This window comes from Panicum hallii, chromosome 6 (assembly GCF_002211085.1).
Source record: "Panicum hallii strain FIL2 chromosome 6, PHallii_v3.1, whole genome shotgun sequence".
NCBI classification, from domain to species: Eukaryota; Viridiplantae; Streptophyta; class Magnoliopsida; order Poales; family Poaceae; genus Panicum; species Panicum hallii.
The window spans coordinates 5815667-5828223 of record NC_038047.1 but is presented as its reverse complement, the minus strand read 5'-3'; the positions used below and the strand labels follow the sequence as shown (position 1 = coordinate 5828223).

Below are 12557 nucleotides of genomic sequence, written 5' to 3'. Positions count from 1 at the left end.
TCTTGCCAAAAAGAACTGCAGTACATCAAGTAACTTGACATTTGTTGACTGGGCCGTGTGGTTGGAAACTAATTGAGAAAAATGAGGGTGATATCAACTCCTAAAACACTATAGTTTTTATATGCAGACTGAACTGTACTTTGCTATTTCTATTCCAGCAGAGAAAATATTACACATGGTTTCTGATCTGTACATCGAACTAAAGAAACATTAGGGATGGTTCCCCTGTTTGCGTCACAACATTCTCTATCAGGTAAAAAAAATACAGCACTGAATCCGGTTATCAGTAACTTCACATTTGTTAAATCTACAATCTGAGCAAAAAACAAAATACATATGGAGTCTGTGTACAATCTGCCGGAGGAAAACACACTCAAACCCACCAAACCTAGATACGACCAAACATCTAAACCTGCTAAAAGATACCACCACGACAAGTTTGCCAAAGGTGTCTAACCAAAGGTGGCAAAGCATCCACCCAAACAACAGAAACAAGGTGGCAAAGCATCTGCCCAAAGCGATACGACCAACATGATGGCGGCGGCAAAGCATCCGCCAGAGCAAGCAATCAACGGCAGGAAAGTATCTGCCAGCATAGAGAGGGGCGGCCAAGCATCCGCCAGACGACGACGGCGACCTGAGCAACCTGGATGAAGTGGCTGAACCAAAGCGAAGACAGGTGCAGAAGAGGAAACTCCCTGAGGAGAGCTGACGACCACCGCCACGACAATGACAAGCCGGAGATAAACAAGGACGGCGTTTGGCAACAATCCCTGAAGTGATGGTAGCGACATTCGGCAGAGCTTCCAAAACGACACCTCTAAGGAGGGGGGCTACGCCACTAGCACCATCGTTGTCCGACCTACAAGGTCAAGATTTTGACCCGAAAAACTCACCAGAGAGGAAAGAAAAGGGGAACGACTGACCCCTTCAAGAAGGTAAACGACGCCCGAGAGCGTCGCTGTCAGTGGCCCACAAGCAAGTCCTAGGTTTTCACCTTCCCCATTCACTCCCTAGAATACACCGCCACCACCAGAAACATCTGCCACGGGCCGTGGAGTGTCGCCACAACGCGGATCAGGGCAGACCGCCAGCCGGACACCCCCGCCGGCAGCAAAGGGCGCCTCCACCCATGGGTGTGTCAGCCACCTGGCCAAACATGACGGCGGCGCACCGAGCCCCCATGCCAGACCAGGGCACAGCTGGGCAGGATATAGGAACGGGGCGGGCGAAGCCCAGCCGGTAGGGCGGCGCAGATCTGGCTGTCGAGCAGCTGAGGCGCACCAGGGCAAAGCCCCCAACACACAAGGTGGCGGAAGGGCAAGAGAAGGGCCGGGGAAGCCGGCCAGGGGCGGCATGGACGACTGCCGGGAGGCAGCGCCGCACCCATCCGTGCCCCGGCACACCAAGCGGCAGAAGGGGCGGGGCAGTCATCGTTGAGGGAGACCCTCCCGAGCCAGGGATGCGTAGATCCGGGCTTTGGGGAGGTGGATCTACCACCGGCGGCCGGTGGTCGGCGACCGGCGGCGGATAGGGGCGACCGGCGACCTAGGGTTTGTGAGGGTGAGAGTGGGGAGGAAAACAAAGGGAGGGAGAGAGAGAGAGATGGGGGTGGGGAGGTGGGGGGGTGGGCCGCCACCGCCGTGGCCGGTTGCCGGCGGCGGTAGTGGCTGTCGGAGCGTGGTTGAGGAGGGATCGGCGGCTCGACGCGTGGTCACCCCTGCGTCGCCCTCGCGAGCGACCCGGGGTTGTTTTCAAGCTCAAAGCTTGTATGATCTAAGAATCAAGGTTAGGGGTAACCATTCAAACTCACTATGACAAGGTTAGACTATATTTTGCCAAACTTGCCCGCCTTCTCCCATACCTCCACCAACACAGAAGGGCAAGATCTTTTTAGGCACGCGAACCCTTGAGTTTTTGCCACATCATCCATTTTGTTGGATGATATGATAAACTCAATGCACGCATCTTTGAGGACACTGCAGTTATGCCGGTCCGCGAGGCCCAATGTAGTAGTAACACTCTCCACATCTAGGCTCTTGGAAAGGATCTGCGCACAAACGAGATTGAGCCTGTCCATGGCGTACCTGTCGGCAGCAACGAGCAGATGCCGGGTCATTTCCAAGCTGTCCTCCTTGTTCAGATCATCCACTGCGGGCAACGAATCGGTGTAGATGAACCGAAGCAGGGCCCGGAACACGGCGGGCTGCATGTCGCTGATGGCAATCCAGTCCTCATTCCTCTCTTCATCTGCTCATGGAGCTCAGCCTTGAAGACAAGTGACCGCGACGCGGAGCAGCGTCCTGTGCGCCGGGATGCTCTCCCCCTTGACCTCGAAGGTGACGTCCGCCCCCTCCCCTTCCTCCAGCAACCGGCCAAGGTGGCGATCAAGTCCGGCGGAGGCACGGCGACCTCTGGCAACGCCCGGATCTCAGACAGCCACGTCTCCTCCTTGATCACGGTCACCGCGCACAGGATCGAGAGGCGGTCGTCGCGGAGGTACGGGGAGGCCTCCAGCTGGGTCCTCTTCATGAACTTGCTCCTGAACCACGGGGTGTTGGCGCGGAACTCCGCCGCCCGGGACTCAGTCACGAACCACGGCTCCCCGGTGGTCTGGCAGATCAGCCCGAAGGTGTACGACGACGCCGTCACCACGCCGGGCGTCGATCGTCCTGAGCTCGAGCCCCGCGGCGACGCAGTCCTCGGCGGTGTCGGCGGACCCGTCGGGGTAGAAGAGCACGGACCACCACTCGTACCCGCCGACGTCGAAGGTGGCCGAGTGGACGAAGCGGCCGACGCCGAGGCCTTTGTGCAGGCTGTAGTCGCCGACCTCGAACACGTGCGCGCCCCGGGACGCCTCCACGCCGCACCTCGACGCCGGCTTCGGCATCGACGGGAGAGGTGGCGGCGGCGGAGGCTTCGCGGGGGTCTCGCAGCGCGCGATCCTCCTCGGAGGACGAACTGCAAGGCGGCGGCAACGGCGGCGGCGGCGGCGAGATTGATGGGGACGAAGGCTAGTGGAGAGTGGACTGGAGACACGGGAATGGTGCGGTGGTGTGGGCCAACCAACACATGAAGAGAGCAAAATACACATGGGCCGTATATGCAGGCCCAACCTGCAGGGAAATTACGATTATTGAATATCGACTCTTTTATAAAAAAAAATATACAGTATCGTTTACTAATGTCACAAAATTTAGGCCTCAATCAATAAACTACACATAGTTTGACACTTGTTCTGGCTTTTTAATATAAAGTGCAGATCTCTTGCTGGTTCGTTTCGAATAATAGTTTGACACCTGTCACCCAAAGGACACAGCTGAAGATACCTCTATTGCGTGGCCGGTTTTTATAGAAAATGGGAAAAAAAAACTGTGGGCCTTTATTTGCTCACACGTTCAAAGCATCATCCAAATACTCACGTCAGAGTATAAGAAATGATATTGTGAAGTATGCTATCTTCAAGAGCTCAATAGAACTACAAATGAAAAGGAAAAAAAAATTAAAAAGTAAGCAATAATAACAAAAAACTTTTATTTCCTAATTCTCATTGAAAAATAGCTAGAACCATATTTGTATTGAGGCTGTCAACAACTGCATATCTTTTTGATGACAAACTAGATAACAATGCGACCCTACCCGACATTCACATATGCCGTGGTGGAGGCGTTGGAGTGCCCCAGGGGCCCATCAGGTACGTACCATGTTCGCGGAGATGTCGAAGTAGGCAAAATTACCAATGATCTCCATGGCTGCCGAGAGTATAGAGTATAGAGTATAGAGATTCATTTCATCATCCACGAAATGAAACTGCATCATCGTCAGCACACGCGCACAGAGGCAGAGACATACCCGCTACGAAGAGCGTGGATCGCCATCCCTCCGAGTATCATGGCCGCAGTGTTCGGAGACCCAGCGAGTGGGGAATAATCCTGCAGCTGCTTGGCTGAGAGTGGGAGAAGGAGGTGATAAGCGAGGATGCTGTCGGTTGGGTCCATGGCCATCGCTTGCCCAACCGAGCTAGGCGGCTCCGCTAGCTGTCTGCTGATCCGCCTCGGGCTCGGGCGAGCATGCACGGAGTAGCCGTTGATGTAATGATGTTGGCGAAGTCGAGCGCCAGCTCCCGTTACTATTGGGATGGAAAATCAAAGAGAATGGCAGTCAAGGGAAGGGAAATTAGAAACATGGGAAGATGAGAATTTCGATAGCACTAAGAGGATCTTCAAAAATTCTAATGGCATTGAGGGAACTCACTGTCTTATACCTATGTACCATAGAAGTACAGAGATGACTAGTTTGTTGGATTAGTTTGCAATAGGGTGTTCAAATTTGGAGCGAATACAACTGAATTCAAATATCATGCGGTTCTTGAGAGCCAACAGGCTCAATACTCTCCTCTGTTTTACTGAACCATTGAGAGCCAACAGGCTCAGTACTCGACAGCAATTGTTGTGAACAGAAATTCTGTAGAAATCCGGATCAAGAGCAAGATAAAGAATATCAGGCATCAGTAACCACAAAATAAGATAGCACACAAATATTGATGATCGACAGTAAAATTATGCAGAAGCTCTAAGTCAGTATTGATCACCTTCACAAATACAGACAACAAATAGAAGAAAAATCCGCTGACAGCATCTCACCATGAAAGCTGCATGGCCTCCTCACCCTTGAAAGTTGTAGGTGCCATCTCAACTACTCAAACAGATTAGCAGAGAGTTCAACTTTGATCGAGTTACTTGTTCATATGTTCGCGAGGTATTAGCTCGAACAATTCAAGAACTAGTAGTAGATTCTGCTTGAGATAAGATTCTCACTTTTTACGCAACCTGCTTGTCTTGAACTCAAATGCTTCTGCCAAGATACCAAGTACCTCTGCCACGTTCCACACATCAAGACCGTCGCGGAGCATGCTCTCGCACATGAGCTTCAACCTGTCCACATCATACCTATCTGCAGCAACAAGCAAATGCTGGATCAGTTCGGTGCCAGCATCACCTCGAGCATCATCAGTATCAGGTAGAGAGTCAGTGTAGATGAAATGCAGGAGGGGGAGGGCCCTAAAGGCATCGGATCGCATGTCCTCGATGGCGACGTGTGTCTCCTTCGCCTCCTTCATCGGCCCCAAGAACTCCGCCATGAACACAGGCGACCGCGTCGCGAGCACGAGCTTGTGCGCCGCGAGTATCTCCCCATCCACGATGAAGGTGACGTCTGCACCCACCCCCGTCTCCAGCAACCTGCCGAGATGCTCGGTGATGTTGGGTGGTGGCACGGTGATCTCGTTCGAGAACATGTTCGTGAGCACCAGGGGTTCTTTTATCACCGTGACGTCGCATTGGATGGTAAGGCGGTCGTCCCGGAGTAACGGGGAGTCCTCGAGCTCGGCGCGGCGCATGAAGCCGGAGTGCGGGAAGTTCATGCTGGGGTCGCCGTAGCTGAACTCCCTCGGCTCCGGCGTCCCGTCGGCGACGGCAGCCCGGTGGTCTGGTGGACCAGGCTCAGGCCGCAGGTGGCCCGGACCTTGGCCCCCTTGCTGAGGAGCACGAGGAAGATGGAGATGTAGGGCTGGGTCGACGACCCGCCGTTGCCGTGGACGAGGGAGGAGCCGCCGTCGGGGTAGAACTAGAAGCGGACGGCCCAGTCGTGGCCGCCGACGGAGAAGGTGCCGGACGTGATGTGGCTGCCCCTGTGCAGGCTGTACCCGGAGATTTCGAACGAGTGCGAGCCCTGCTCCGTCACCGCCGTGCAGATCGACCGCGTCCTCGTCCTCGTCCTCGTCGGTGTCGACATCTGGTCTCAGGCGCCGGCGACCAGAACGGCGGCGGCAATCTATCGTTCGTGTCGTGTGTTGGGAACATCTGACGAAGAGGAGGGGTTCGTTCTGCCTTTATTGAGATGATGAAGGTGCCTGTTCTCCGATTTGTTTGACACGAACAGGCAATGAACTCCGTATTCGAATCGTACGAGTACTCATTGCAATTGGACACCGTCCCCGGCTCGGACTCCGATTCCGCGTGGTGTGTGGTCGATGCCCAGCGGCCCAGACCCAGTTTGAGATTATACTCACAATAACCAGCAAAAAGAAAAGAGATTATACTCACAGTAGACTTTCTGTCAGGCATGAAAGTTTCAGAATTGAGTTACACAAAGTTCCGAAATTCAGAAAAGCAGCCGGCAAATGCATTTGATTGCTATCGGTACGATGATCAGGACTACTCAGGAGCCGATTGAATACAAGGTGTTCTTTTGCCTGATACTAAAGGATCAATTGAATACAAGGTAACAAGGGGTATGTTACATTGCAAGAAGAAGGAACTGTAATGTGAACAGTTGTGTGACATCTGCAGATCATCAGGAGACAGTATACCCATATTTCTTCATGTACTGAATTTTTGCAAGAGTATGCTTGGTGGACAATAGTATTGCAAAGTGCCAGTCATACAAGGGTCCTTGTTCAGTTTGAAGGGGAGTGAATCGGATTGGAGGGGGTTGTGCAGGATTAAATACCCTGCAAGTTAAAAAAAACCCTCAATTCCCTTGAGCTGGGTTTGGGTTGGATTCCAACTCTGCGCTCCCTAAATGCAATTTCGGCACACCGCGCATATTTTTTTCATGGCGTGTGTAAGCTCCCCAAGGTGATCAGGTTTCGGCCCGATTTGATGCAAATCTTCACCCAACCCCAACCCCCACCCCCACCCCCACCCCCACCCCCACCGTGCACAGACACAATAACAACAAAAAAATATCCAAACGGAGCCTGAAGAGGGGACTAACCGAACAAGACATGAGGATTATTCAGTTCAAAAAGCGAATTAACCATGGCCTTCTTTCTGTATATAATAGTTTTAGTTAGTTGGTGTGTATTTGGAGTACAAGAAACAGGAAAAGGCAGGTTATTACTTCGCAACAACCAATACTCGGTTTGGCTAGATCAATTTTTGTGTCCTTTTTTCATTCTTCTCTCTGTAATTTCGGGCTTTTTTATACATATTGAGTAGTGTCTTGTCCTTCCTATTTCCTAAAAATAAACTTAATTGTTGAGTATATTCACAAATGGTATGAATCCTCAAAATGTTTTTCACGATTATTATACCTCTGCAATGTGGATTTCATGATTCAAATCATAGCAGAATATATTTTCAAACACAGAGAAACCGAATTTAGGAGTTATGACCTTCTGTCCTAGCAATGGACGACGATTGTGGACTGCTTGCTCATTCCAAGTTATAATATTGGTTATTGACATATTTAATTTAAATGTTCAGTTGAAAAATCCAATTTTGAAATGCATGTGCAGTTTGTTCAACGAAATTTCATCCCAAACTACAGAAACTCTGGGTCCTCTTTTGACCTCCAAAAATGTTTTGCAGCAGCAACCTGATGAAATAAAGAAAACATGCGCTACTGTGCTGGTCTTTTTTTGGTTTCCATCTCATCTTTATTGAATATATATGATTCCAACAATCTCGCCTTATAACTGTTTCAGCAAAGCGTCTTGTAGAATTGCACATGGTTCCATGCTTATGTGATGATGTCGAATGTAAATTGTTGAAAATAAAAGAAATTTCTATAGGCGGTGTCTTCCCTCGACAATATGACACAAAAATATGTAAAGCTATTTATCTTGCGAACCAGAATGAAGGCCATCGTTGAGCAATACATGTAAAATGTAGACTATCAGCACATCAAACAGAGTGCCCATAAAAAGGCAAATTAGAAGGACAATTCACAGATTCTACACTTCTACGAAACATATAAATCAGATTATGATCAATAACTGATACTGGCGAAAGTATGATCTGCATATACACATGTCAGACCGCTCTGAGATTGTCATCTAACACTGAGCCACTCTAGTAAACTCTAAAAAAGCTAGTAGCAGCACAGTTTAAAAGCTAAAACCAGTAGAACCGCTTCAGATGAGCTGCTCTTTTTTTTTTCTACAGATCCTAGCTACTTGTCTTATTCAATATATGCACCTGCTAGGATATTGGGACAAGTAGTTCCTCTAAGATTGTCCATTGTCTTTAGATCTTGACTGCGTCCATCCATAGCATTTGAACTCATGATAAGTTCAACACAATGTTTGCCAATTCCTCCAAACCAAGATTGCCCCCAAAAGAGCCTATACATGCTTTGACTGATCAAGTTTAGCATATCGACGTCATGTCAATCTTCAATCTTTTTCTTGCCCCTGAAATCCTGAATATTACGGTACCCGTGACAGAACCGTCAGGGAATATGTATCGCCCTTGGACGGTAGCACGCTGCGGCAGCCTCACCTCCGATCCGCAGCTCAGCTGCCTCCTTGCCGGCCGGTAAATATGGCGACTTGGCTACCTCATCGTCGGCCTGTACCCTTGGCGTGCGCCCTGGAAACCTCCCCTCCGCGAACGAGTGCGACATCGCCCGCATCCTCCTCAGCTGCGGCCAGCAGCTCGCCATGGCGCCCAGCGACGTCAGGCGGCCGAACCCGAGCCCGCCGGCAGCGGAGGCTGACACCCGCGGCTCCTTGATGACGGTGACGGCGCAACGGATGGTGAGGCGGTCGTCCACGAGGTACGGCGACGCCTCGAGCTCGGCGCGGCCCATGAAGGCCGCCTCCGGGTAGAACATGCTCTGCTCGCCGTACGTGAACACCCGGGGCTCCGCCGTGGCGTGCACCGTCGCCGGCCGCCCCGTGGCGCGGTCCACCAGGCCGAGGTCGCAGGACGCCCGCGCCGTGGCGCCCTCGCTCATCAGCACGAGATAGACGAAGACGTACTCCCGGGCGCCGCGGCCTGCGGTGGCGGCGGCGGCGGCGCCCGGGCGGACGCGGGGGGTGTCGGGGTAGAAGCGGATGGCCCAGTCGTGGCCGCCGACGGAGAAGGTGGCGGATTGGAGGAACTTGTCGGCGCCCATGCCCTTGTGCAGGCTGTACCCGAAGATGTCGAACACGTGCTCGCCCCGCACCGTCTCCACTGTGCACGTCGACCTCGTCGTCGTCGCCGCCGCCGTTGCCGGCATGGCGCCGACTCGCCGGCCAGGAGCTGGCGCGCGCGTACGTGCGACTTTGTGCTCGATGAGGGATGGAGTCATGGAGATAATAAGGTGCCGGTTCTCCTTTTGTTGTGACGACGAGGTAGGTGTGTTCGTTCTCGATTCGGTTACCATGTACTACTCCGTGTCCGACTCGGGAGACAGCATCGAGTTTGGGTTTCTTTTTTTTCATTCTAGTAGACGACTCCATCGATCACCGACTCGAACTCGGATAGTATCGTCTCTCTGCGAGAGGTAGACGGAGGCTTGGGATATAGAAGCTGGAGTTTGCAATGCTGCCTCCACGGACATGTGATCGAGCGTCGTCACGGATCGAGCTCGACGCCGGCGGCTCCTACCGTAGTCCTACGTTGTGAGAATAGAATAGTAGATGGGGACGAAGCAAGAGTAGGAGGCGAGGGTGTCGATGTTGTTTCAATGGAATCAGAAGGATTTTCTACCTCGTAGAGTCCCGTATCAATGAGGTGGTTTGCAAGGGGCTCCTATCTATCTTATTTTGTGGAAGATAGTTAACCTATGTATCTTTCAACCCAATAACCAGCCCAATCTAAATCATAACCGCTACTACAGAAATGGTTGTTAGAGGCGGGTAAAAACCCATTTCTAGAGATGGGTACGCTACTCACCCCTATTTATCGCAGCTAAAAATAACTGTTTGCAGGAGCGGATACCTTACCCGCCCTTGAAAATCCATTTCCAGAAGCAGGACGTGCCCTAACCCGTCCCTGGAAATCAATTTTCAGGGACGGGTCTTCAGGGGCGACTTTTAGAGTGACTCGCCACTAAAAATTGAGTGACTCGCCCCTAAAAATTGATTTCCAGGACGGATTAGGGCATGACCCACCCTGGAAACATTCTTCCCGCCTAAAATTTTACTGACTTGAATTTAAATTTTACAAATCTATTTCCTGCTACCTTTTAAAATTTTGTTTCCTGTCAGTTTTGACCTATTAAGCTAGTGCGTGATTGAATATCATAGTGATCGACATGGAATATGTTTCATGAATATAAATAATTGCACATACAAAGTTACAGTACATTATTAAAAGTGCCCTATTTTTAGGGACGGGAGATGGCACCACCCGCCACTGGAAATTCCCTCTTTAGAGGCGGGTGACGTTATCACCCGCCTCTAAAAATATGATCTTTTTTCAAGTGGTATCAGGATTCAGGTTAACCGTGAGATATACCTTCATGTTTCCCTTTAGATTCATCTCGTTTGCATTACCTACGGTCCATAAAAAGCTAAAAAATTACACATTCCGCTATCCTATCACCTATTTTTAGCCTTTGCAATTTTATTTCACATTTTCTTTGTTGAGTTTGTATTCGTGGTCGAATCGTGGTTGCTGGTTTAGTGTGTTCGTGGTCGTAGTTCAATCACCCGTCGTTATTTTTGTAACCGCCACTGTCTCATCCACTTTTACCCAAACAACAAGTCGAGCCCTCACGTTACTTGACTTGCCCCCGCTAGCTGCCTTGTGTGAACTCTCACCACGCAAGCCCTACATAGGTTGCAAGCCGCCGTGTGTTTTTCGCCTTGCATCGCAGCCCTTTTTGTTTTCATCTGGCAATAATTATTGCTGCATACACACGGAATGCTTTGCCCTAAGTTGTTCGCTTGCTGAGACACTTTGCTCAGCCGTGTTTCCATATTGGACGATAGGGATGCTTTGCCCTAGCCGCGCCGACATCTTCTGCCTTGTTTTTGCACTCCAAAAACCCTGATTCGGAGGCCCTTCCTTAAAACAGGCACAACTTTTTGCTCGTAACTCGGATTGGGGCAAAAAAAATTTTGAAATCGTGTAAAATTTAATTTTGCATCCAACCATGAATCGGAGAACCTGGTCGGTGCAAAAATAGAATCCCAAAATTCGCTTTCTAAGTGGAAGATCTCAAGCTCCAAAGTTGCTGCACGCTTTTTAGAGAATGCGCCTGATTTTTCTGTAGACCACATCTTATCTCAGTTTAGGCTGAAACTTTTTATGCTTTCATCTAGTGTGTTCCCTGTTCGCATAAAAATATAAAAAAATAGTTGAAAAACTAAAAAAGTTGCAAGAAAAACAACGATAGAAGGAAAAATCAAGGAAATAGATAAAAATAATTGCATGAGTTGCAGGTTGCTTGTTCTTTGAGTTCTGTCAATGTTTCTTTGTTCCAACTTGTTTTGTTGCGCCTAGAGACATATCTTAGCCAGCAACGGTGACTACTACTTTGGATACTTATTGAACTTTGCTAATCTGCTTTTGATAATTGCTGATTCCTTGCTGTCAGTATAGTTTCGTCTTGCAACTGTTACAATCACAATCTATTGCCTTTGGTAAGAACACTTGCAAGATGATGGTAAACCGCTTGAGCTATTGCCCTCCTCTTTCACCCTCACCCGATAGCTGTTAGTTGATAGGAATAATATCTTGCTATTATCTTTTGCTGTCTTCTAACCATGTCAGGAGGATCAGGAAAAGGAGTAGAGTTCTCTTCGGACTTCAACGAGTGTGTGTTCAAGGATGAGCTTATGAGGCTTCTTGATGACCAACGCACCTACATGAATGAGAAGTTTGAGGAGATGATGCAAACTGTTAACAATCTGATCACCCGGATTAAACATATTGAACAATGACCTCCTCCACGTCAGCCCCAACATCAACCACTGGAGGGTGAGGAGGAAGAGGACGATGATGCCGACCTTGATGCTGATCGTTTTTGGTGTAATTGTTATTGTACGGGAGGTAATTATAATTATGGTAATAATAATCCTTTTGCTAAAATAAAGTTTACCATGATTCCTTTTGCTGGTACTTACTGTCCCAGAGGCTTATTTAGATTGGAAACTTGCTGTTGTAAAAAACTTTAATTCTCATTTGATTTCTGCTGAGCATAAAGTTAGACTTGCTACTAGTGAGTTTACTAGTTTTGCTCTATTTTGGTGGAATGACCTTTGCACTGCTCCTAACAATGACAATGCTATACCTCAGACTTGGAATGCTTTAAAACAACGTATAAAATCTCGCTTTGTGCCTCCTTATTATCAACGTGATTTGTGTTTAAAGTTGCAAACTTCAAATCAGGGTGATAAAGGTGTAGAGTAATATTATCAGGAGCTAATCATTGGTTTAGCATGTTGTAATATACATGAGGATGATCAGGATATTTGTGCTAGATTTTTTGGTGGTTTGCATTGTGATATACAGAATATCCTTGATTATAAAGAATGGACCAGGTTCAGCCAATTGTATCATCTTGCTCTTAAGGCTGAAAGAGAAATATAGGGACAATGACAACAGTAGAATTTCAAGTCCAACATTGGAAGATTCTTTCAGCAACGTTCCAACTTCGACAAACCTATGGCACCTGTTGCTAAGCCACCAGCGACACCACCTGCTGCTACTGCTACTACACATACTTCCGAGGTGAGTAATGTGTCTTCTTTGCAGCCCTAACAACAAGAAAGGTTGTTCTACTAGTGCTTCATTGAGCTGTTTCTCCAACATCGTGTGCCACCACTGCAAGAGCAT

At 49.2% G+C, this 12557-nt stretch overlaps 2 protein-coding genes and 1 pseudogene across 2 annotated transcripts; all 3 read right to left on the bottom strand.

Annotated features, from left to right (window-relative positions):
- Positions 1-1702: 1702 nt before the first annotated feature.
- Positions 1703-2980, bottom strand: LOC112898438 (annotated as a pseudogene).
- LOC112898439 (BTB/POZ and MATH domain-containing protein 3-like) lies at positions 2557-2890 on the bottom strand. The gene has a single exon (XM_025966759.1). It carries the CDS (start codon positions 2888-2890, stop codon positions 2585-2587), a length of 306 nt encoding a protein of 101 aa, XP_025822544.1. The 3' UTR covers positions 2557-2584.
- Positions 2981-4813: 1833 nt separating the features above from the next.
- On the bottom strand, positions 4814-5793 carry LOC112898065 (BTB/POZ and MATH domain-containing protein 1-like). The gene is made up of 2 exons (XM_025966472.1): positions 5638-5793; positions 4814-5536 (listed from the first exon to the last, which is right to left on the bottom strand). Exons 1-2 carry the CDS (start codon positions 5791-5793, stop codon positions 4814-4816), a joined length of 879 nt encoding a protein of 292 aa, XP_025822257.1.
- Positions 5794-12557: the final 6764 nt, after the last annotated feature.